The sequence below is a fragment of the Drosophila nasuta genome, chromosome X (assembly GCF_023558535.2).
Source record: "Drosophila nasuta strain 15112-1781.00 chromosome X, ASM2355853v1, whole genome shotgun sequence".
NCBI classification, from domain to species: domain Eukaryota; kingdom Metazoa; phylum Arthropoda; class Insecta; order Diptera; family Drosophilidae; genus Drosophila; species Drosophila nasuta.
Genome location: NC_083459.1, coordinates 1,484,213 through 1,510,158, shown reverse-complemented (window position 1 = coordinate 1,510,158; position 25,946 = coordinate 1,484,213). Strand labels below are relative to the sequence as shown.

At 38.7% G+C, this 25,946-nt stretch overlaps 2 protein-coding genes across 3 annotated transcripts; one reads left to right on the top strand and one right to left on the bottom strand.

Moving 5' to 3' along the window:
* On the bottom strand, positions 1 to 5,311 carry LOC132795289 (putative mediator of RNA polymerase II transcription subunit 26). The gene is made up of 3 exons (XM_060805942.1): positions 4,981 to 5,311; positions 3,592 to 4,039; positions 1 to 2,957 (listed from the first exon to the last, which is right to left on the bottom strand). Exons 1-3 carry the CDS (start codon positions 5,171 to 5,173, stop codon positions 227 to 229), a joined length of 3,372 nt encoding a protein of 1,123 aa, XP_060661925.1. The 5' UTR covers positions 5,174 to 5,311; the 3' UTR covers positions 1 to 226.
* A 3,491-nt stretch (positions 5,312 to 8,802) lies between these two features.
* On the top strand, positions 8,803 to 22,702 carry LOC132795257 (dynein light chain 1, cytoplasmic). Of its 2 annotated transcripts, none has more exons than XM_060805882.1 (3): positions 8,803 to 8,906; positions 13,269 to 13,453; positions 22,535 to 22,702. In XM_060805882.1, exons 2-3 carry the CDS (start codon positions 13,346 to 13,348, stop codon positions 22,694 to 22,696), a joined length of 270 nt encoding a protein of 89 aa, XP_060661865.1. In that variant the 5' UTR covers positions 8,803 to 8,906; positions 13,269 to 13,345; the 3' UTR covers positions 22,697 to 22,702. The 2 variants fall into 2 exon arrangements, with proteins under 2 accessions (XP_060661865.1, XP_060661864.1); XM_060805881.1 differs by having other exon boundaries at positions 8,864 to 8,977.
* The last annotated feature ends 3,244 nt before the right edge of the window (positions 22,703 to 25,946 follow it).

The following is a 25,946-nucleotide window of genomic DNA, read 5'->3' as shown; positions in this document are numbered from 1 at the left end:
TTTTGGTTTTTTTTTTTGTTGTTTGTTACAAATACAATAACAATAGTTTGAACCAATCATTGTTTTGTTCTCACTTCGCACTTTCATCTAAACTATTTGATTTCTTCTTTTTGTTTTTGTTTAGCAATTTGTACTTGAAATTTTGAATCGCCCCAAAAAAACGACAACTCTCCAGCCCTCGTATCTTGGTTGGCGCTCTCTCTCTCTCTTTTCGCTCTCGCTGCTCTCAGCGTCGGCGCGGCTGCGCAGCTGCTGCCGCTGCCGCTGTTCGACTGCGAGCACTATAACAGCTGATGGCTGTGACAAGCGATGCCATTTCACTGCTGCTGTTGTTGTTGTTGTTGGTGGTGCTGGTGTTGGTGTTGCTGCTGCTGCTGCGCAGCGACCAACGCTTGGTCAAATCGGATGCTGCTGCCATCGCTGCCGTGTAGGCGCGCGTTCCAATCGCCAGGGTCGGTATAACGGCATTCAATTTCTTTGGCGACGGCGGCGGTCGAGCTGCAATGCCGCCGCTGCACGATTGCAGACGCGTCGGTTTGCTGAACTGACTGATGCCGCTGCCGCTGCCGCTGCTGCTGCCGCTGCCGACGCTGCTGCCGCTATCGCTGTTGCCGGCACTCAATGTGCTGCGTCGCAAGCTGCGTCGCTGCTCGCGCTCTTCGTTGCTGCGTCGCAGTCGACGCGCGCTCGCTGCCTGCGCCGACGTCGTCGATGTTGTTGTTGGCGTTGCCGGCTTGTTAAAAGTGTGACTAGCTTTGCCATTGACTTTACCATTGTTGTTGTTGTTGTTGCTGCTGGGGCTATCGTTCTTCTTGTTGTTGTTGCTGTTGCTGCTACTGCTGCTGGGGCTGGCGGCGACGTTGTTGTTAGCAACTGAGGTCGCATTGCGCGTGCGCAGCGTTCGTTTGGTCAAATCCAAGTTGCCCAGCTGCGCCAACTGACAGATGCTGCTGCGCAGCTGACGCTTGTTAACGCTGCCGACGCCGCCGTTGGCCAAACCGACGCTGTGACTGCGACGCGTCATCATAACGCCGCTGCCGCCGCCGCCGCTGCTGCTGCCGCTGCTCACAACGCTGCGTCGGCGACTGTTGCTGCTGCTGCTGCCATTGGCTGTGTTGCTGTTGTTGCCAGCGTTGTTGTTGCTGTTGATGTTGCTGCTGCTGCTGCTGTTGTTATTATTGTTGTTGTGACTGCTGCTGCAATGCGGCGATGTTTCAGTGTTGTTGCTGCTGCTGTTGTTGTTGTTGTTGTTGTTGTTGTTGTTGTTGTAGGCAATAATTGCAGCTGCCGCGGCGCTAATAAACGATTTGCTTTTGCTGCTGCTGTGCTTAAACAATTGCCGACGTCGCGTTTGCATGTGCTGATGATTCTCATTGGGCACATTGCGATAGCGACGCATTTGCCGCCTCAGCTTTGGTTCGCTGTGCAACTGTTGTTGCTGCTGCTGTTGCAACGGCAACTGCTGCTGCTGCTGTGGCGCTTGCAACAGTTGCTGCTGTGGTTGCTGCTGCTCCACAGCGTTGCATGGCTGCGTTTTGTTTTCATCCGACTCCGGCTCTTGCTCCATTTCGTTGCTGCTGCTCGCCAGGGGCGTTGGCGTGGGCGTGGCAGGCAGTGTAGAGCTCACTTCGTTATCCTGCAACGTTGCCACATTGTCGCTCCAAGGTGGCGCATACACAAACTCTGGCTGCGATGAGCTCGAACTCGAGCTGGCTTCAACCAGCAACAGTTGCTGCTCGCGTTGCTGTTGTTGTTCGCGCTCCAACGCCAACTGTTGCTCCTCATCGCGCTCCTGCTGCAACAAGGCATTCAACGCCAACAACTCGGCCGGTTGCTCCACATACGTTGTTGTCTGCTGCTGCCATCTGCTGCTGCTGCTGCTATTGGCAACCTGTTGCTGCTGCTGCTGTTGTTGTTGCTGTTGTTGCTGTTGTTCGTGTCGCGTCTCGAGCTGTGTGAGCGAGTAGCCTTCTTGTTGCTGATAGCGTTGCTGCTCCTGCAGTATTTCCTGCATGCTGCTGCTGCTGTTGTGCAGCTGCTGTTGCTGCTGCTGCGATGGTTGCTGCTGCTGGTCTGTCTGATGCTGCTGCTGTTGCTGCAGCTGTTGCGATTGCTGCTGCTGTTGCTGCTGATGTGAACGCGCCGCCTGCTGTTCATTGAGCAGCGAATTGTACGATTCGGCAAAGCTATATTCCGTTGTGGCCACAACTCCAGCACTGCTCACATAACTCTCATAGCTGTGCTCCAATTCGTTGGCATACATCGATGACTCGGTCACTTCGTGCTCCGTTTCCATCATCTGCTGACGATGACGCAATGTCGCTGGCATTGGCATTGGCATTGGCGTTGATGTTGTTGCTTGCTGCTGCCAGGTTGTCATCGATTTGCGCCAGAATTTACTGTGCTCCATCACGTGTTCCATCTCATCGTCCACATCCTGCTCGTGTTCTTGTTCCTGTTCCTGCTCCTGTTCGGTCTCGTACTCGTCCTCGATGTAATAGTCAAAGTTGCGATACGGCTCCGGCGGCAAATGTCGCTTGGCCAAGGCACTGTACGGCGTCTCGTGCAGATATTCCTTCTCCTCAATGTTGGCGCACAAATCCAACTCGTGCTCCAATTCAGCAGCACTGCTCGGATACTTGTTCTCCGTATCCATTGGCTCTATACCCAACACATCTACGTCAGCCTCTTCTCCGTCTTCCTCTTCCTCTGTTGTTGGCGTCGTTGCCGTGGACTCGGCTGCTGGTGTTAGTATCACAGTTACCACGGACGTGTTGTCGGCACGCATCTTTTTGCTTGCCCACGTTTTGAGGGCTTTGTCCACAAGGGCCTTGCTGGGATTCATCACGTCCTGTTCCTGCATGCTCTCACCGATAATGTGCTTCTCGCGCACCGAATCCACCGCCTCCTGAGCTGTTATCACATTCCATAGTCCATCTGTGCCGAATATGAGGCATCTGCAATGTGAAAAGAAAGCGTTTTAGTCACGAATTCATACAAAGGCATTAATGGGAAGCCCATTAAGCTGCTACGAAGCTTTAAAGCTAGCTTTCATATGCTTTTTAAAGCTTGCAAAACAAATACCAAGTGAGCTTGAGTTGTTTTAAAGCTTGCATGCGCTTTTAAAGTGGTGTTAACAGGATTCTTAAACTGAGAAGATTTTAAGCTACCTTTAATGTGCTTTTTAAAGCAAAAAAGCTTGCAAAACAAATATCAAGTTAAAAGCTTGCAAAACAAATATCAAGTGACTTATTAAGTAACTAATTCATTTGCAAATCTTGGTCGACTGGCACAATATTTTAATGCATGAAAGAAAGCTGATCAAAAACATTTACTAAGTAAACTTTCAATCCTTTTAAAGTTGTAACATGCAAACGCAAAGCTGCTTAATCAATTAAAAATCCGTTTTGAACAATCTTAAAGCTTTCAGTGTTTGATTCAATAAAACATCTTTATCGACTAAGCTATTTATGAACAACAACTTTTAATACTCAACTCCAAAACTGCCTAACTAATCATAAACATTTACAAGCGTTCAATTGAATCGACTCAAAAGCCATTTAGGAACTTTAAAAGCTTCTGCGTACTCACCTGAATGTATTGGGATTAATTTTGACCACCTTAACATCGGGATCAGGACTAACGACAAACTCGTTGCACCGAGAATTATAACTCCAGAGATCCCCCAGTGAACGGGCAACAGCCAAAAAGGGAATATCATCGACGACAGTTCGCTGGCGAATGGGACCACGATGCATTGGATCGCGGGGACGATTCCACACGACGCGTGGCACACCCGATTTGATGGCCACCTGACCGCCGGAACGTTGGATTCGTGACTTTTCCGCCATCGATTCGGGCTTGTGATCTGTCGTCAGTTGCTTTGCGCGCCAGCGACGCTCGTTGGGATTCTGATAGCCGAGCACAATGCCTGAATCGCCCACATGACCAATGTAAATCTTTTCGCGTCTCATAAACGCAACCGTTGCTGTGGTCCCAGCGGTGCTTAAATGTCCGTTTGCAGTGCGCGGCCATTTTTCTGCAAAAAAAAAAATAATGCAAAATTAATCCATAGTCGTTAAAAACTACTTACTATAGTATTATATTTAGTGAAGTATTCAATTATGAATTCAAGTTATCGAATTTTCAAAAACCGATAGAAATTGCAAAACAAAAATTAATCGCATTAATTATCGATAGCAAAACACCAGCTGTCAGTTGACCAATGCAAAATGAGAATACAACAATAAACTGCTGCTAAAAACTGGCGCAATTTGTTGGCAATGACAAAATGAAAACATAAATAACGAATAACAAATTCATACTGTCCTCAGTCAAAAATAATCTTTAGCGTAGTGTTATATGTTCATTAAACAGCTGTTATTAGTTGGCAACGAATATTTCGAATAATACTCAAAATAGGATAAATAAATTGGCAATCTATTTTATGAAACAGCAAAATTAAATAATACTGCTTCATACAAATTAATAGTTATTTTATCGAGTGGATAAACTTTCAAAAATACTTTAAAATGGTTTTGAAATGAACGCTTACGCGCGCCTAATGTAAACAGGCTATTTTAAGAGTAAATTGTTGAGGTTGCGATTTCAATCATATCTTAAGTGGCTTGTGACGTCATGTGACTGCGAAAAGAAAGCAACCTTATAACTGACCAAATGCTTTCGTGATGTTATCTGCACCGTCAGAAGATAGAGTGGTCTCGCTCTAACACATAGCCATACCATTTATCACTGCTTAGCGGGGTTGCCATTGTGGTGGTGGTGGTGCAAAACATATGGCAAGTCTGTGGAATATTCCACACTCACACACACGCACACAACATACGCAAAGAGCGCTCCGCACAGTCAGCAATCGATAAACGATTATATGTGTTGTATATTTTTGTTATGTACAATACAACTGTGTGTTTATAGTACAACCACACACAATATGTACATATATGCATCTCGTTCACTCACCTTGCTCCCGCCACATGGCAAAATGAGTGCCAATGTAGCCTTCGCGTATGGCGCGCAACACATCCTCATCGTTATCGGACCAGAATTGTTTTTGTTTCACAATCTCCAACATGAGATGCTCCTTGGCAAAAAGTGCCGCCTCGGTGCCGCCATGTCCGTCATAGATGCCAAAAAAATGCGTATTCCAATTCATGGGTTAGCGGCGACTCTTGATACGCCACCGAAAATTGATCCTCCATATATTTGCGACCACCCTGACTACATTGTCCCGTTACTCGCATATTGACTCCCAATGTGGGAGTCGTTGGCACTGCAGCAGCTGTCTCCTTGCTGCGTTTACGGCCGCTGTTGCCGCCTCCCTTGCAGCGCGTTGTGGAAGAATTGCTGCTGCTGTTGCTGCCACTGCTGTTGCTGGAGGTAGGCGAAGGCGATGGTGATGGCGAGGATGGAGCATCCTCCTCCATTGAATCGCTGCGCGTTGCTCGCGAGTGAACAACAACATCAAGCAGTGTGTTGTTGTTGTTGGTGTTGTTGTTCACCCGGGAGCAACGCTGTTGTGGCGCTGTGGACTCGACGCCGACGCCACCAGCATCCGGATTGGAACTGGCATCGTCTGTGTAATATTTGATCACATCGTATTCCACATGCGCTACATCGCGTTCAGTTTCCACAAGACATCTGTTGTTGTTGTTGCTGCTGCTGCTGTTTGTTGTGGTCTGCATACTGGGTAACATTTTTGCATTTAGAGATGAATAGCGTGGCTGTGGGGGGTAAGGTTGTAACCGGCGCCCGCTTTGTACTTGTTTTGGTTTTGTTTATATTGCTGCTTCGTCTTCTTCTTCTGGTCGACCGTTGCTTTTGTTATTGTTGTTGCATTTGTCTTTCACAGCAGTGTTGTAATTTCTTGTGACATTTGGCACTCGCACTCCAATATTGGCTGCAACCTGCGCGTTGTCTCGCTCTCACATAGGTCGCTAGCACAATGTGTGTGAGCGGTTGCACTGCTGTCTCGCCCTTTGTTTGTCTTCGCAGGGCGTGCGTGTGTGTGTGTTTCTGTAGTATTTTTGTTGGTCGGTGTATGTGTGTGTGTGTTTGTAAGCAGCTTCTGCCTCTGACTGCTTCTTACTTTTTGGTTTTTTTTTCTCTCTCTCCTTCCTATCGCTGGTATTTTGAATTTTTGTATTGTGGCAATCACCGCCAATATAGTTTTTTCTTCTTTATACCGTCTGTTACAGTTTGATCTCCGTCGACTTGTATATATTCTGATACTTAATTACAGCAAAATGATTGAAAATAAGCACTCAATGCTAGTTGCAGTTTCACCTTGATTGGAAACTTGGATTATGCGCGCGCTTTGCAAACGAAACGCAAACAAAACTCGTTTGCAGCCTCTTATATTTTGTTGTTTTTTTTTCAAATTTGATAGATTTTGTTGTTGTCGAGTTTGTTGTTGATGCCGTTGGTGCAGCAACGATGTTCTTTCCCTTTGGATATGCAGTTCTTGTAGTCGTCGTCGAGCATTTTCATTACTTAGAATATTTTTCGAAATGAGCACGTACACACACACCACAGCAAATTGTTAATAACACAAAAAACGAAATCAAATAGAAAGCAAGCGAACGAACGAACAAACGAACGAACTGAGAGGCAGCAGAGTTGTAGCAGTAGCGTAAGTTTGACGGGAAAAAAACAACTGAACTGAGCGCGCTGCGACTTGTTTTGTGCTGCCAACTCACAAAATAAGCGGGCGCTAAACAAGCAGCAAGAAGCAGGGCAGGCAGGCCACTCTGGCTCACACACATACACATACGCATGCTCACTTGGTATATACACACATGCACACAGGGTGTATATACATACACATGCACACATCCGTTCGTATGTTTGGTTGTATGGGAACCTGGCCTGGGTTGCCAGATTACTTGAGAGTAGAAAAATTGTGAAATTGCTGCTTTAATAGACACACAGGGTTGCGGTGACGAGGCGAGATCTAGTATGCTTATGTCAGGTTTGCGTAACCCCCCACTAAGGTTGGCGCGTTGCTTTTTTAGTTCGAAGTGTCAGACATGTCACAAAATATGCGCAAAATAATTAACTTTCAAAAATATTAACTGTATTTTTAAGAATACCTTAAATACATAATATTAAAGTGAAGTTTCTTTGAAACGCAATACGAGTAAAATATACTATAATATATTAGATGGTGGTGTATGTCGCATATAATCAATATTATTTCATAATGCATACATATGTAAAAATATTATTATTTTCTATAATTGATAAAAACATTTTTTTTTTTTTGAGAAAAAATATTTTTTTTCTATTAGTTTATTGTTATCATGAATGCGTATATTCACAAATAGATCGAGGAACATTTAAAAAAAAAAAAGACAACTGCTGGCTAATGGCCACACCCTGCATAGTCACAATCTGTACGCCTATCTGGCAGCCCTGAAATATTAGTCATCGGCAGCGCGCGCTTCAATGCTCTTGTATATTGTTGCTGCTTTGCGGGTTTTATCCCACACTCGCTTACACAAACACACACACGCTCGCATTACCGCTGTATGTACTAATATATCTGACACTAATAGCTAGCAGCACACAGTATGGTGTACTCGCTCGCACTCATGAGCATAGCGCTTGTTAATGATTACGACTGGCAACTACAACTACAACTAGTAGTCATCGTCGTGCTGCTTTCGCTTGAGCCATTGTAAAATGAACAAACGAAAATTTCCAATTTTAATGTCAGACCATGCACACATGGTGGATATAACAATATACACGTATTTATATACAAACGTGTATGAAAATGCACATAAGAAGGATTATACTTGCTTTAAAAATAAATAATGTTTTACGCTCTTGGCATGGAGCAATACCTGCAGTCGTATAATCGGAAAATGCAATTTTGAATATTCGTTTTAATTTTTTGAGATCGAAGCTGGAGGGCAACACTTAAAGCGATAGCAACCCTAAAATTGATGTGCCGATTACTTTTTTTTTATTATTAGCTTATTGATACTACTCTTGTGTATGTGTGAATGCCAATGCACTAATTCTTCTCATCAAAAGAAATGATATTGTATTAAATCAGAATATGTTACATAATTTTCTGTAAAATGGGTTGCATGCATAGTTTTATTTATTTTTCTTCGAATATACAATTAGCTTGTTTGGGGTTTCATGTAACTTAATAATTAGATACGCTATTTAAGTTATTCAACATTTCAAAAAATTTCGCTTTGCAACACTAATACATGGTCAGTGTTGTAAGTTGCTTTTGTTTTCACAAAAAATTCAAATTTATCATGAAATTATAAAATATGTGATATGAATAATAGTGTTATATTTATTTAATAACAAAATAATGGATAATAGATAATCGAATTACACGAATGGTTAGGATGTTTTCACAACAATTTGAATTGTCTAATTGGCGCCATTCAGCTGTTGTCACTAAATACAACCCTGTAGCTATGGTAATCCCCAGTGATGCCAGTACTCAGTCACTCACACGTTTCAAAGTAACGAGTACACGTCACATGACTTCTTTATTTTATTTTCACACGTCATTTTTTAATATTTGTGATATTTTAATAATGCACAAATATATAACACAATTATTTAATACTTTTTCATTGAATTGAGGTGTTGTCTTTTGCGAAATGTTTGAACAAAGTTCTAGAACGTATTCGAAAAGTACTCGTTTTGCTTGCATAACTCGTTACGGGTACTTAGGCACTGACGCCAGACGCGGCCTGCCAGAAGCGGCCTGCCACACGCCGCCTCAGTTCAGCCAATCAGAAGCGAGGAATTCGAATGTTGCCTGCAACACTAAAGGCATTTATACACCTCTCGGCTGTCGGCAGCAATTTCGATCGAAACAGTTCAACACAGGCAAGCAAACAGCTCAGAACGAAGTGCGTCAACACAAATCGAAGTGTTTTATTTTTTTTTTGGTCAATTTAGTCGACGACGAGTGCGCTTAGCGGTAAACACAACTATTTTAGATAAACGGATAGTTTAGTTAATTAACAGATTCCCGAAAAAAACTGTGTGCCAACAAGAATATTTTTGTTCAAATTTTTTTTGTTAAAGTTCTTCCCTCTATGGCTAAAGTGCAAACGCGGCGGTGTCGAGTTTATTTTTTGTACTGAGTGCAAAATTGCCAAAAAGGAGCTACACACACATGCACGAATACTAACATACACATGCACACTTATACATTCCGTTCAATAGGTTAGGGCTGAGAGTATTTTGCGCATTTTTTTTTGTTTTTTGTGCTAAGATTATTTAAATTTTGGCTTAATTAGTCGACAGCTGTTGAGTTAGCGGCAAGGCCGCCAAAAACAACAACAACAAAATGCATTGTAGGAAGGGCAAAATAAAACTTTGCCTTGGCACGCGGCAAATGATCTCGCAAAAACTCCACGAGAAAGAAAGCATAGTGAATGCTCGACTAGCAGATACCCTCGTCGCGAATTGTTGTCATATGTATAATGTAACATGCCAACATACACACTTACTAGTTAAACACCTGCTACGACTTTTGACTTCGCAGCATCGTCGACTAATATACCCTTATATAGAGGGTATGACAACAACTAAGGTAAGTGAGAATTGTGTTGTGAGAAAAAGTTCTAAATGAAGTTGTGCAATAAATTACCAATGTATGTATGTCCGCATGTGTGTGTGTGTGGCCAAAACAATTGCCGAAAGCATTCCCATAGAGATTGCCGACTAAAAACTGCAACGTTGACGTCGACGTCGCAGTCGCAGTCGAAGTCGCCGCCTACGTTTGTTGCCCACGCATTGTGCGATTGAGATTTGTTATTCACTGGCCAACAACTCTATGTTATGTGCGTATGTGTGTGTGTAAGATTGTGTCTGGTTTATAATCAAATGAAAGGTCCAAGTTTTCAAGCTGACGTCATTTGTTATTTCGAATTTGTATATTTTTGGTTTGTTTTTGTTGTTGCCTAATCTGGTTCTTAATTTGCGAGCATGCCTTGATAGGTAATTATGGGGAGCTTGCAGCTTGAGAGCTTTCTAGCAACTGATTTGATAAGTTGATTGTCGTGGGAGTAATGCACAAACTCACACTCGCACACACACACATGCATTTGCATATTGTGATTGCAGAGTGTCAAATCTGTTGTTTAACTTACTCAAGAACACACGCTCCATCTCGCTCTTGCTTTCTCAAGGGCAATTTGATCATGAAATCGTTGCCTATTTATTAGCTATGCCTTATTTGCACACACACACACATATACAGTTCAGTGCCGAGAGCAGCCAAAAGTGATGCCGTCTCGTTCTAGCTTTGCCAAGCTTAATTTGATCATAGGGTAGTTGCATATTTATTAGGTGAACAGAACGTACACACGCAAATGCACTTGGTTCAAGTCTGTTGCCTTCTCGCTCGTGTTTTGGCAAGCGCACTTTGATCATTGAATCGTTGCCTATTTATTAGCTGTGCAAGAGAAGTTGTTTCAAATAATTTATTTACATTTTTACAACTTAAAACAATTAATTAAATTATTGTGGCTAAATATGGCACACATTTCAGCATATATTTTGATGTGCACGTTTAAACTTTGAAAGTGGCATCAGTCAAATTGAAATCACTCTTACACACACACATACCCACGCAGCTGTCATTCACTCACACACAGCCACATACATACATACACTCACATTGCTCAAGCTTTGCTTTCACTCACACTCATTCAGTCGCTCGGTGAGGTAGCAACAAGCTGTCTCCGTTTGTTCAACTGTCAATGCATATCTAATTGACTTAATCAGCACATCCTCCTCGTACCCTTCCCCTTCCCCCTTACCAACACTCCTGGCACGCTGCACGTCATGCTGCTGCTTACGGCTAGTTCAACTGCATTGTTACAAGCTCATAATACTGCCTCCTGTCGGCCGATTGCTGCATCCTTTTTGTGCTTAAATGAATTTCCATAATTTTATCGCAAAACGAGAAATAGCTTGGAACGCCGGCTGTAAGAGTGAGAGGGAGCGAGTAGTGCATATGGAGTAAAGTATGCGGGAGACAGGAAAACAGGATATGTAAAGTTGAGCCTCTCTGTGTGTGTGAGTGTGTGGTCACTTTTCATATTCTATAGCTGACCTACTCTACCCCCCCCCCCGCATGGCACTGTCAATGAGTCAGTCAGCAGTCAGTCAGAGTCAGAGTTAGTCAGCAAAACTATTAGTAAAGTTTCCGGTTCTATCATTTGGCTTTTCCCATTTGGCATTCAGCTCTGCAAATTGTGCCGCAAATAACTTAATCGTTGACCAAGTTTGGTAGACGGCCAAAACGGTATCGCTCACAGTCTCGATAATGCCGAATACTTAATTCTGCTATTAGACGTAAATTATTTGCGGGCTTTCAAATGAAGTTTGTTGCGTTCTGTGAAACATCAAATATCAATTTGCATAATCGGTAAGAGAAATTTGTTTGTTTTTAAAACAGTTTTTTTGTTTCATTTGTTTAGCTTGAAATTTACCTCTAATATTGAGTTCATATTAAAAGCTAGGTTTCTGCTAAAGAATGATTTGACTACGCAGAGATTAAACTAAAGATAAGATCGTAGGGAAATATTATACTAAAGATAATTTCTACTCAAGATACCTTTTGCTTAAAGATAAATATATATTAAAGAAAACTTTTCCAATTTCAAGATATACATTGCAAGTAGTATATTTTGAATTCAAAGAAAGTTGCGCATTTATATTCAAGACTAGAATCTCTTGATGTGAAATCCTTTTGCTTCGTTTTCAAGTGCCCTTATTCGATAAATTGATTTCATTAAGAGGCCAATTAAGCGGCAACTGCTGCAATAATAATACTACAACAAGAAGAAAAGTCGGCTCAAATATGAGATAGTTGCAGAAGAATGCGTAGAGAAAAATAACAAGTTAATAAGCTTCAATGGGTAATAAAGAATGCAAATGCAACGCAACAAAAGAATGCTAAATAAATCAAAGGGAAAGAAGGAGGAAAGGAGAGAGAGAGAGAGAGCAGCGAGTGCGTGAGAGAGCGAGAGATATGCTCATTGAAGGAGATGAAAAATATAAAAATTCATTTTGTATGGACAGCTCAGGTTCCCATGGAACATACACACACACACACACACACACACACACACACACACACACAGACATACGCGTACACAAATACACCCACTTGATCCATCTATTTTGAGTGAATGAGCTGAGCTGACTGTGAGATGAAGAGAGGGGAGAAAAAGGGGGGAACTAGGATTGAATTGGATTGAGTGAAAGGGGCAAATGATTTGTTCGGTTGCCATGCTTACAACTAACTGGCCTTATTCCTGGCTATCCGGGCTTTCAGCCATAGCTCTGTCTCTCTTCTTCTCTCGTTCTCTCTCTTTTGCTCCATCCAGGCCCTTTTGCTCCAACTGCAACTGTGTGTATGTGTATGTGTGTGTGTGTGTGAATGCATTTTAAAAATTGCATTTGAATGCGTGTTTTTGTTTACTTTGGTTGCACTCGCTATTAAGCCAGCAAAACAGCAGCATGAATAATAGCAATAATAATAAATAACAATAACAACAGATAACAATAACAGCAGAAAAAAGAAGCAAAGAGAGAATAAAATGGCAGCTTCTTCTGCTGCATTGAATTTGAATTAGCTGCAGCGCATTTTGCTCTCACTCACCACACACACACACACACATACATATGTATGTTTGTTGTTGCCAAGGCCATATCATGTTCTCTCTCTTCTTCGTCCCTCTTTCGCTCTCTTGGCATCTGCTGCTGTTGCTGTTGCTGCTCTTCACTCATTCATTGCTAATTGATGTTTGTGTTGGCTTTTCTCAGATTGTCTGTGTGTGCGTGCGTTTGTGTGTGTGTGTGTGTGTGGCAGTTGGCAATGTTGCTGCTGATGCTGCTCTGATATTTGATTTGCAACGTTGCGACGCGCTATTGTGGTTTATAATTAAATTGCGAGCGTGTCGCATTGTCACTCGCCCACAAAAGTATGCTACAAGTTTTATGCGCTTGCGTTATACGTGTGTTGTGTCTTCCCTTCCCTTCTATATCTTTCTATGTGTGTGAGTGTGTAACTTTATTAAGCTTTTGATTGCACTGACAGCAGCCAGCCACTGTGTTGCAGTTTGCCTGTCTATGTCTTTGGCCCGTGATTTGCATCTCTTAATTAATACTGCCATTCCTTTCGCTCGCTTTGAACTAATTCATTTCACAATTGCACAATTGCAGAGTGCAATTTTCAATTACTTTCGTTTCAGTCATCTGCCCAACAACAAAAGGACACACACAACCAAACCAAACCAAACCACAAACAACAAACTAAATAACCACAAAAATGTCTGATCGCAAAGCCGTCATCAAGAATGCTGATATGAGCGAGGAGATGCAGCAGGATGCTGTTGATTGTGCGACACAAGCCTTGGAGAAGTACAATATTGAAAAGGTAAGTGACATCGCATCAAAAGGGATAAAAAGACTTCAGAGACTTGTGTCAGCAAATATATGTTTGCTCAACTGAAGTAATGAATGCATGCATTCAAATTCAGAGTAATTCGTTGAAAACCGAAATTCCAAAATTGAAAACATCCATATTTATTAAAGTGAATATTTGGTATTTAAAATGTATTTTGTGTCGACAACAGGTGTTGCATATTGAAAAAGTAGAGGCCAATTGAATTGAATAACATTTGCATAAAACTAGAAAAAAAAATACTTAAATTGTGTCAAGTATTCTGATCGTATGCAAATTATATCAACAACTTTACATTAGCATTACACACATTTTGTAGTGTTCTCTTTTTTTTTTTTTTTGCTGTTTAATGCAATTGCAATTATGTGCTAACTAAATAAACGCAGGCAAGCGTACACAAATTGTTGCATCCACATATGTGTGGCATGAAACTCTTCTGCTTGTTTTACAGTTTCTCTCTCGCTCTTTCTGTGTGTTGTCCTTTTGCAAGTTATTCCCCACACATAGTTTCCACCAAGTTGAAGCGATTCCTGGAATTTTGTTATTGCATCTCTTCGTCTCGGTAGCAGCTTTGACCTTTTGGCATTTTGGCCAAAACACCAACTGTGCTGCTGCTGCTGCTGTTGCTGCATTGTCAATAGATAGGAGAACTTCAAGGCGAATAATGAAAAATATATATTTGCACTTGAAAGCAAAAACTATGGCCAACGGCACCTCAATATATTATATTTGACTAAACAAAAAGAAGAGGACATTTCATTTTCAAATTCAATTAAATAAGTCTTTGTGTAGTGGTGCATTGAGTATACGAAGCGTAGTTCCAATAACACGGAAAGTCGTTTAGAAAAACAATCTATTTAACAGTAATAAGGATACATTAGGTATGCGCATAGTTAAAGGAAAAAAGAACCCAAAATAGCATTCAATTTAATGAGAACAGAAATTTGTTATGGAAAAAAATAAAATAAAAAGATAGTACAGAAAATCAATCAAATTTAACAGAATTTAAACTCATACACAAATTTGTTTTAAAAAATTCATTAAAACAAAACAAAATTGAAAAGTATAAAATCTACATTAAGTATACGCAAAGAAAAAAAAAAAGAACCACAAAAAGAGCAAAAGCAAAAAAAAAACAATAAAATAACATTGAATTTAATAAAGAAACAAATTTGTTACATCAAACTAAAAGGTGAAAAAAATGTATTCAAAATGGCGAAAATAATTTCACTCAATAATAAAAAAAACTATAAACGTATATTAAAAATAAATAAATAAATAATACAAATTTGTCATAAACAAATGCTTAAGTTAGCAAAACAATCAACTTAACAGTCATGAGCGCTTATTAAGTATACGCACTGTTGAGAGAAAATAATAAAATAAACGAAAAAACACAAAAATAACAATAAAAGTCAAACGAAATAATAATACATTTAATAATAACTCAAATTTGTCATAAAAAGAATTATATTTATTTTGTGAAATTTAGTGAAATTCTTTTTGAAATTTACATAGCATACTTTTTGGGGCATGACTAAAGCGCTTCCCCCTTGAATGAAATGAAACGAGCTGAGAGATTTTAGCTGCGATTTTTGGTTAAATAATTACATACACATCATTAAATTCAGTGTCGAGGTTTTACCGCGACCTCCCCTTCACTTTTCTTCCTCTCCGTCGTCTCCCTCTCGGGGTGGGATTTTTTTTATATTCCGTGCTTTTTTTTTATGTAGTTGGTGGCCGTCAACTGTGTTGGCCCTGGCCAAGGGCAGGATTTAATATAAGCTGGCTGTGTGAGGCAATGAATGCTTAGTAGCACCAACAGCAGCAGCAGCGGCAGCAACAGTGGCAGCAAATAGAAGCAACAGAAGCAGAGAGCAGAGCAGCTATGTCAACAACAGCAGCAGTGAAATGAAGAAATAGAAATAATCAATAGACGGACGTGCGCTGTGTGTGTGTGTCGGTGTGTGTGTGTGTGTGAGTGGCGCATCATCCCATCCATTTATCCATCTATCGATGGTCGTCGATGGGTTTTTTGTGTCTTGGTCGCCGTCTGCTTTGGTCAATGTGCCGGATGCGGATTCTCTGCAGAGGTTCACATAGAAGAGAGTCAATGCCAATGGCAGGTGCTATAGCAGCAGCAGGTCCTTGAATACGTGTCCACAGTGAGTGCAAAAGAGATGGCGTCAACATAATGGCAGACTGAAAGATTGATAAGGAAAGACAAAGAGAGAAGTGCGTAAATATGAAATCACAGCAACAGGAGGAAAAAAAAAGTGACAGGAGGAATGGGGAAGGGGAGTACGTAAATATACGCTTTTACTGCGTAGCTACATTTGTATGTGTGTGCGTGTGTGTGTGTGGATGCGTTTGCTAATTGAGTAGTTAAAAGGCAGCGCAAGAAAGTATGCTACGCTTTTTTTTTTGTTTGCTCTCGTTGTCTACGCGTCCACCTGCCTGTGTCTCTGTGTGCGTGCGTATGCGTGTGCTGCTGTTGCTGCTGCTGCTGTTGCTGCCAGTGTCACTGGGAGGGAGGCAGCCACCCACTTGGTATTGCCGTTGCCGCGCCTGCCCCTCGTTGCTATAAATAAAGTATACGACACGCACACACACACGCACACACACACACACAGACAGCAGATACAAGTACGCAAATACACGAGTAGGCTCGACACTCGTTGTGTGGGCACAAATGCGCGATTGATTGCTCTTTGTTGTTGGCCCCCGTTTTCCTCCTCTTTGTTGTTGTTGTTGTTGTTGTGCTTATTGCATAATAATCATCATAGTGTCATTATTAATGTGTGTGAGAGCTAATTAAATAGGTATGTATGTGTTTGTCTCTCTTATTTTTTTCTGTTTTTTTTTTTTTAATTGCATTCAACACATGCCAAATTACATTTCCACATGGCAAACAAATCAACAATAAATTGATTTGACAAATGTTGCAATATCTTATTGAATAAATGCATTGTTTTCCCTTTCAACTTTAATGGGAAAACGTTGTCAACTTGCTGCCTAACTTGCTAAAAAACTGATTTGCTAAATTGTATTTCCATATATTTTTTTAAACCCGTTACCCATACGGAAATGTTTATGGCAAAAAACGGCTTCTGACATAGGTTCTTAGTAACTTTTGCTGATAATGGTATATTTTTTAGTATATTTATACTCTACGGTATATTTTAAATGTAGTCTTAGGTATTTACGTTTTTTCCCCGGTATATTCGATATATTTTTAAATATGGTTTTGTTTAAATGCAATCAGATCTTAGTTACTTTGAATGACAATTTGGTATATTTTATAGTCTATAGTATATTTTATACTCTGGTATATATATTTGGTATATTTTAAATATATGACTATATCGGTGTACCAAATATAGCCACCGCTATATTTTAGTATTTTTATGTTATATCTTAAAATTAATACCGCACCGTTTTGCTTCTATTCACAATGTAATTTTTTATACTTTGTATATATGTAATAGTATTTTAAAATACCAAATATATCCTTCGGTATATTTTAGTATACATTTTCGGTATATTAATTTGATATATTTTTAGAATATGGTATCGGATATCTCACAGTCGAGTCCACTTTCTTCTTTTGCTTAGTTTGTTTGCTCTTTCGCTCGTTACTGATTCAGAAAAGTGGGTTTTCATTGCAATTTGAATGTTGCATAAATACAAATCAAAAGCATGCACACAAATTGATCAGTTAATGCCCAGATCCAGATTGTGTTGTGGCATAATCGTTATGATGGAGTTTATTGCATTTTTATTTTCTGCCATAAAGAAATGTCGACAAAGTGTCAAAAGGGAAAGAAAACAATTTGGTATCCATTAGATACGCAACTAGAACAACCAATACACAAGGGTTAAACGGAAAATGCTAAAAAAAAAAAAAAAAAAATATGAGAGAAGGAGGAGAATAAATGGCAGCGAGCACAGCAAATTATGTGTTGTATATTTATAGGGGCGCTCAACCTTTCGAGAGGCTTAAATTGTATCTACCATAAGGCATTATTTGCTGTTGCTGTTGCTGTTGCTGTCGTTGTGCTGTGCCCCTGTGACTGCTTTGTGTTTGCCTTGGTTGCGGCAGCGACAGCGACAGCGATTTAAAGGCAAATCCTCAAATAAGCCTACAAGAGGCCAATAAACCAAAAACATAGCAGAAAAAGAAACAACAACAAGAACAACAACAACAAGAACAACAACAACAAAATCAAAGACAAACTAAGCAAAATGAAATCAATTTTTCAGCGCAACGTTCGCGTTTTCCAAAATAAATTTAATTAGTTTTTTTTTTGTGTGTCTTCTTGTTTTTCTTGTCCTTCTGGTTGCAGTTCATTTATTATTATTATGGTGCTCCTTGATTTGTTTTGTGTGTCGCTGAATATTGGATTGTCGTTGCCGTTGTTGTTGTTGTTGTTGTTGTGGTTGAAGCATTTTGCGTGGCCAAATGTTTAATCAATATGCGGCCAAATATATCCGTCAAGCTCAGGCAACACCAACAACTTCGACTGCGACTCGACATCGAACATTCCGCACATTTGACATATAGAGAACATGATTTGGGCCGAGACTTTTTTTACCTCACACTTTTCTCCCCCTCTCTGTCTCTGTCTCTTCGTATTGTTTCATATACCGCAAATTTAAAAGGTTCACATTTTCAATATATTATTGTCTACATATATTTAGACATGTATTCGAAGTAGTTTGAGCCCCCAAAGTCTAGTCGAAAGCGAGAGAGTAGAGTAGAGTGATAGATGGCTTAAATATTTATAGAAATGGCACGAAAATTGATGGACACTAAATGAAAATGGAATTGAAAATGAAAATGAAAATGAAAATAGCGATGGAAACGGGAATCGAAAATGGCAAGCTTTGGTTCTCTGTTCTCTGGGTTGTCTGCATAAATCAGAGAGCATTTAACATGTATCTGCTTGATAACGAAATAAATCGCGATAAATTTGCGAAAAACAAAAAGAGTTGGCTTGCAAAAGAGAAAAGATAAATAGATTAAAACTGAAAAGCAATAAAATAGTTGCAGATAAAATGTAAAAAAACAAGAAAACTACCAATATAGTTTCAGGGAAATGTTTTTTAAAATCTTACTTTAATGTGTAATACGAAATCTAAGTAAGAAAAATAAATGCAAATTAATCGCATACAATATTATTTTTTTTTTTTTTCTTCTGATTTAATTGGTTCCTTAAGAGATTTAAATTTCAATAGCTTAACATATATTAGTTAATAAGAAAAATAAATCAATAATAAACAAAAAAGTAAAAATATTCCATTCAAAAAAAATCTTTAGTACTTTTTGTGATTACATTTGTTTTTTAAGATTTAAAATTCGTTGAATAAAATTATAAAAAGAAAACAGTTTGTTTTTTGCTCGACATATTTCGAGTTATTTTAATTTAAAAGTATTTTTCCAGATTTAGTTAGTATCTAAAAGATATTTAAAATTATTGAATTTGAATAAATTGTTGAATAAGAAAGAGAAAAAAGAAAAATAAATGCAAAAGCTTACTTTTTTGTATTAATATATTAATTTTTTTTGTAGTATTATAATAATATTTGAGTATTCAGTATTTTTAGTATTTCTTCTGAATAAATTAGTATCTTGATATTTAAAATTCCTGAATTGAATACGAAACTGAAATAAGAAAAATAAATGCAGATAGATCCTATTAAATAATATTTAGATTTATTTTTTTAGTTAGTATTTCTTCTGCTTAAATTGGTTGTTTAAAGAGATTTGAAATTATTGATTTTCAATATATTGACATATATGTATGTAATAGGAAAAATAAATGCAAATTAATTTTAAAAATATTCCGTTTTATAATAGGTGTAAAGTACTTTTGCGATTAAATTTCTATTCAAATATTCTAGAGAAAAGCTTAAGCTTATAAATTTCCAAGCAACTTCTTGATTTCCAAAAACAAAAAATGGAATATTCTTGCTATATGTATTTGAGCACTACTCTTCATATTGTATGGAAATTGTGGGGCCATTAGAGAGCCAAAATGTCAGAGGTATTTAGTATATATTTCATTTCGTGTTTGGCTAAAACGCAAAGGATGTGTTTTGTTGTTGTTTTCTTTCGCTATTCTCGCTCCCCATTCTCTCTCTCTCTCTCTCTCTGAGTTCTGTGTCAGAATGTTCAATTTTTCCTTTTGTTGCTGCCGCGTTGCCAAAACAAAATGTCGGAACGTTGCTGGGCGGGTCAGAAATTATGGGGAAGTTAAGAGGTGGGGGGGGGCAAAAGCAAGAGGAAGAGCAAGGGCTGTGTGTTCACCTGCAAAACGTATAAAATTGAATATAGTATGAAACAATCAACGGAATATTGTCGTCTGACACGAAACACACGGCACACAACAGCGACTTTGCGAATTATTTAACAACGATCATGTCTATCGCTCTCCCTTTCCTCCTCCCGCACCCTCGCACAATACTGTTGTTGCTGTCTCGCTTGCTCCCAACCAAATGGCAACTGTAACAGACGCTATTGTCGCGCAGCACTCAGCGGAATAAGCTTTAGATTGTTTTTATGTGTTTGTGTTTCTTTTCGTTGTCTTCAATTCTTTAGTTTTGCTTTTTGAGGTTACTGGGTTAAGTTTATGGCTTAGCACGCATTTGCCTTGTTGTCAAGTTTGTCTAGGCAGCCAGCGACCCCACAACTTGGCTTAGACCAACTGTAAAATCTGCGCGCTCTCTTCTTTGTCCCCCAACCAACCAACCAAGCAAGCAAGCAACCAACCTTTTCCCACAAACAACACCTTAAGTATTGTAAAAGTACAGGAACTTTTTGTTGCTCACAACACTAAGTTTTGTGCACTTTGTATTTGTCGATTTTCTTGTCGCATCTTATTTAACTTTGTAGCAAAAATAACTGGCGTCCAATGACAACAATTTTTCATGTAGTTGGCCACATTTGCGAAGCTGCTATTGCCACATAAAGTCGAGAGATTTTAGAGTTGACAATTAAAAATCAATAATATGACTTAAAGTTCTTACTTGAAATTAAAATTTCATAATACATCTGGCAATTAAACAATTCTTTATTTAAATACAAAAAACAAATTTTCTTTCCAATTTAAAATTAAAAATTAGTAAATATTTAAGAACAATAATTTGATTTACTTTGAATTTTATAATTTATATGAAGCGAAATATTTTTTGTAATAATTTATTCTTTGTATTTAATTTAAGAAATAATTGTCTAAGGCAAAAACTGGCTTTTTATCCTTATATTTTGAATGTCGTAATATATTTCCATATCAAAAATATATGTACGTTTCGGTATTCTCCAGTATTTTTGGTATATTAATTCGGTATATTTTAAACAATGCCATTTTTTGAGTGATTTGCATTTAGTAAAAAAGGCAGCCTGTTTCATTCTAGTTGATACATTTTGATTGTTGTGGTATACAGTATATACCAAAAATATACCTTTTGGTACATTGTAGAATTTTTAGTATATTTTGAATATTTATATAATATATTATATATATTTTTTATTATATATTTATATATTTTTGATTGTCGAAATAAATATTCGTTTTGGTATATTAATTCAGTATGTTTTAAACAATAATACAACTTTAGCACCTTTTGTTGGTATATCCCAAATATATACCTTTTGGTATATTAATTCAGTATATTTTTAACAATAATACAACTTTTGAATTGATTTGCTTTTATTAAAAATTACAGGCTGTTTCATTCTTATTGGTATACATTGTATTTATATTGTTGTAGAATATCTATATACCAAAAATATTATTTAGTATATGAATTCAGTATATTTCAAATAATACAGTGTTTTTCTTTTGTTAAAGAATTAACACGCTTAATTTAAATAGTGAAATGTTTTCATAAAGTTCTCTCGTCCATTAAATTGTTGTTAATTTTATTACGAGTGTGCCATCCCTGAAATATGTATTTATTGGTGACTGTATACACTATACATATATGATATACATTCATATATGATATTCAATTTGAAGAGTCGCTGCCAAACGCTTTAATATTAAAGTCAACTCAATTAACGTGCAGCAAAAACAGCGAATGGAAATGCAGAATTTGTGATAATTCAACTAGCTTGATTTGCTCTTTTTGTTTTGTTACGCTCGTTTTGCTTGGCTTTGCTTTGTGCTGTTGTCCGCATTCGCATTCGCATTTGTCCTCTCTCTTTCCCCCCTCTTCTCCTTTTCCATCCCACACACTACTCGATGACACTGTGAAAGCGCCACTTGTCAAATGTTGCGGTGCTTTGTCTGCGTGTGTCTGTCTGTCTGTCTGTGTTTGTGTGTGAGTGTGTGTGTGCATTTGTGTGGTCTGTCGCTTTTTCCGTTTTCTTTTGTCTATCGGTCTGTATGTGTGTGTGTGTGTGTGACTGTGGCTGTGTCTGTGTTTGCGTAACCCTGGCTTTAACCATCAAAACGAACTGGCATTGACCTTTGGCATTTAGCAATTGCCGCTGCATTCGAAATTAGACAAGTTCATTTAATATATGCGGGTGTGTGTGTATGTGTGTGTGTGTGTGTGTGTGTGTGTGACCCAGTGCGCTACTAAGTATGCTAAAGCATCGACAAAATTACTTAATAGGCCAAGCAACAGCCAAGAATACAAGCAACAACAACAATCATAACTAACTCATTAGCACAGAAAAACTTTTGGCAACTCGCTTCTCTGCTCTTCCCCCCCTCCTCCTCGTCCTCGTCCCTCAAATCAGTTTTTTGAGGTCACACATTTTGGGTTACCCTAGTTACAGACCCCAAAAATGTGCTTGTAAACGGTGAAGAGAAGTGATGGAGGGATAAGGAGAAGGGGAAAGGAGTGTTGTTGTTGTTGTTGTTGTTTTGTGGGGAGTCTCTTTAGTATTTTATTGAATTTCCGCCTGCCGACGCTAATTTCGAAAGCAGTTAACAGGCACTTGGACATTTTGTATCCTGTATTTATAGTATAGTGTTTTTTTTCTGTTTTTTACTTGTGTGCGTTGACTAATCGTGGATTTTTGTATTATTGTTTTGTTTGCAGGATATTGCGGCTTATATCAAGAAGGAGTTCGACAAAAAATACAATCCCACATGGCATTGCATTGTGGGTCGCAACTTTGGATCGTATGTGACACACGAGACGCGCCATTTCATATACTTCTATTTGGGCCAAGTGGCCATTTTATTGTTTAAGAGCGGTTAAAGTATTGTCGAGTCGGATGAAGTGGTGGTCAGGAGGTTGGAGGAGCAACAGCAACAGCAACATCAGCATCAGCAAAAGCAGCAGCAGCAACAGTTACAATTAGAGTTGGCTGATGCGGCTGCTGTTGCTGAGGCTGAGGCTGCTGTTGCCGCCGCACAGAGGAGAGAGCAGGAGGAACAGCTGGCGGATGCGGAAGATGTTGAAATGGAGATGGATGTGGAGCATGAGGAGGAGGAGCAACAACAACAACAGCAACAGCAGCAGGCAACAACAGCAGCGGTTGTTCATCACAACGATACACAATTAACACAACAGCAACAACAGCACGAAGACATGGAACTAGATATGATGGAGGTGGAGGAGGAACAACAAGAGTTGCCGGTGTCTGGTGCTGTTGGTGCAAGTAGTCAGCAGCAGCAGCAGCAGCAGCAAGTTGTTAATGATGACGACGAGAACAACGACAACGGTGATGATGATGACGATGACGAGGATGAAGATGAAGATTATGACTTCGATGGCCCCATTGTGGAGGACAGCGATGCCACCAGTTGCAGTAGCTGTCGTCGCGCCGATCTCGAGGAAGCTGAGTATCAACAACAGCAGCACATACTGGCAATGGCAGCCGAGTCGTCATCAGCAGCAGCAACACCGCCGTCACCGCCACCAGATGTCGCTTAAAGCAACCGGAGAATGGGGTGGTCAAGTGACGTTGCACGTTGCACGTTGCAAGTTAATTGTCGTATCGTGTAAATAACAACAGCTTTTCTTTTAAGGCCGCCCAAAGTAGGAGCTAAATAACCTAATGCAATAGAGAGACACATAGAAATACACACATATAAACACACACACACACGCGTACACATACACGTTTATACAACTGCTAGGCATTACCATTGTATGAATCGACTTAAGCAACAGTTGGACCAACGCTGTTTAGTTACTATTATATTTCATCAGTTTTCCTTAAGCCAATTCCAAATTCCTTTCCCCACCCCCATCCATCCCCTCCACGTCCCATTTATACGCTTTAGGTTATATTTTTCTATTGCATTTTTTTATTATTTTTTTTTTTTTTTGTTTGTTTCTTCCCTCCCTAAGTTTTTGACATACCAATTGCAGAAATGTAAATTGTAGTTGTTTTAGCACGTGAAGAACATTAAAAAACAAAAAAAAGAAAAAACAAAACCAACAAAATGTAACATACATAAAAATGGAAACAAAAAAAAAAAAAAAGAAAAACACATACAATTATGCATTTTGATTTGATTGTTTTATTTGTTCGATTATTTTCATTCATATTAAATTGCGTCTCGTTTTTCTAATTCGCCCAATGGTTTTGCACACGTTGGTTTGAGTCTTGGCTTAGCAAGCGCAACAACCATATTAACGAGCAGCTACACAATATACATACATATGAACACTAGCATACATAGCACAGGCAACAACCACCACTGCAACCGAACGAATAAAAGCAAAACCAAAAACATAAACAATTTAAATGAGACAAGACAAAGAACATAAATATTTGACAGCAACAACAACAACAACAAATGGAATACAAAACGAACTGTTTTCTTTTCTCTTGGTTTGGACTCAAACTAATTTGTCGAACACACCGAAGTACACGAGGAAATAAAAGCAAGCAAATGCTTAGCAAATTGTTTTTGTGCTAATAAATTGGCAACCAATATTTTTGTTTGTACAATATACGATAAAAATGTATATTTGAATTACTCTGGAGAAACGATCCTCATGAACCAAATATTGTTGTTGGATTCGAGGAACTTTCCAAGAACTCATTTTTTTTTGCAGCTACCAAAACTGTACGACGTCGACGGTTTAGGCAGCACTGATGATCGGACAGATCGAAGTTGGCCAATTGTTTGAACAATTGTTGTTTTTGCGTGTGTTTTTGTATTGGTTAATTTTGTGAATCTCAATGGGCTAAATTGAGCAAATATTATATAAGAAATAAATAAAAGATTTCCATCCACAATAGACATTTGCAAATCAGAAAGTAAACAAATAAATGCAAAATGAAAATAAATATCAATTAAAGAAAAAACGAAAAAAAAAACAACATTATAATTGTCATCTTGTCGTTATATAAATGTGTGCTCTATGTATGTTCTTAAATACTTGATTTATTCATCAGCAAAATATGCAAACTATGTGGTGAACCCAAAAAGTAAAAACAAACGAAAAAAGAAAAACAAAATGGAAGCAAAACAAACAAATACAATGAGAATATATTCAAAGCAAATTAAATTGGTGTAAATTATGCAAAAGAAAGAACATGAAATAAGTAAAAGTAAAAACAAAAACTACTAAACAGCTTAAGCATAACAAAAGATACAACTACAATACATACGTAATTTCCTAATCATACAACCACAGCAACAGCAAGAACAACAGCAACAATAATAAGAATGTGCCGGCATTTTACAACACAGACAAATGGAAATCACACACACATACAGACACACACACGCAACACAAACAAACAAACAAACATGATATTGTATTTGCCGTGACTTTTTCGTACACCGCACCTCTGCTATAATATATTTACGTTTTAGATTTTTGCTGCACGTTTTCACACAACTATTTATGCTAACGGCTACACACATCCACACACACACACACACCCAAACACACACTCGGGAAATATTACCAAACTAGAAACAACAAAAACAAAAAGAACAAGAACGAAATGTATGTTTTCTTTAAATGACTATACATATACATACATATTAAATCCCCTTCCCCCCTCCAACAGACATACGAGGACTTCTAATAAGTGTTTATATATACATACAATACATATTAAAAGATAAAAGAGCATAATTTTTTTGTCATAAAGCAAAATATTTGTGTGCTAAAAAAAAATACAAAAACAAAAGAAGAAGAAGCATAAGAAACCAATTTTTGATGTAAAACTTCAACGGAAAACAGGACAAAGCCCGAAAGGGAGTGAAGTGAAATGAATTGTATTGTAATGCTAAGGAGTGAGAGGGAGACAGACAGTTGGTCAGCGGGTGAGATTCATTTTAGTTAGGTTCCGTATTCGTTGATTTTTTGTGCGTTAGGCAACACTGTATTCTTTGTTTCCTTCCTCAAAACTCAAAGCTTGTAGCTGCCATTTCTTTTTGAGTAAACACAACCAAAAAAAAAAAAAAAAAGAAAACTCTAGTTTAAAGCTTAGTTTATAACTATAATTTCGTAAAACTGTTTAACATACATAATTTAT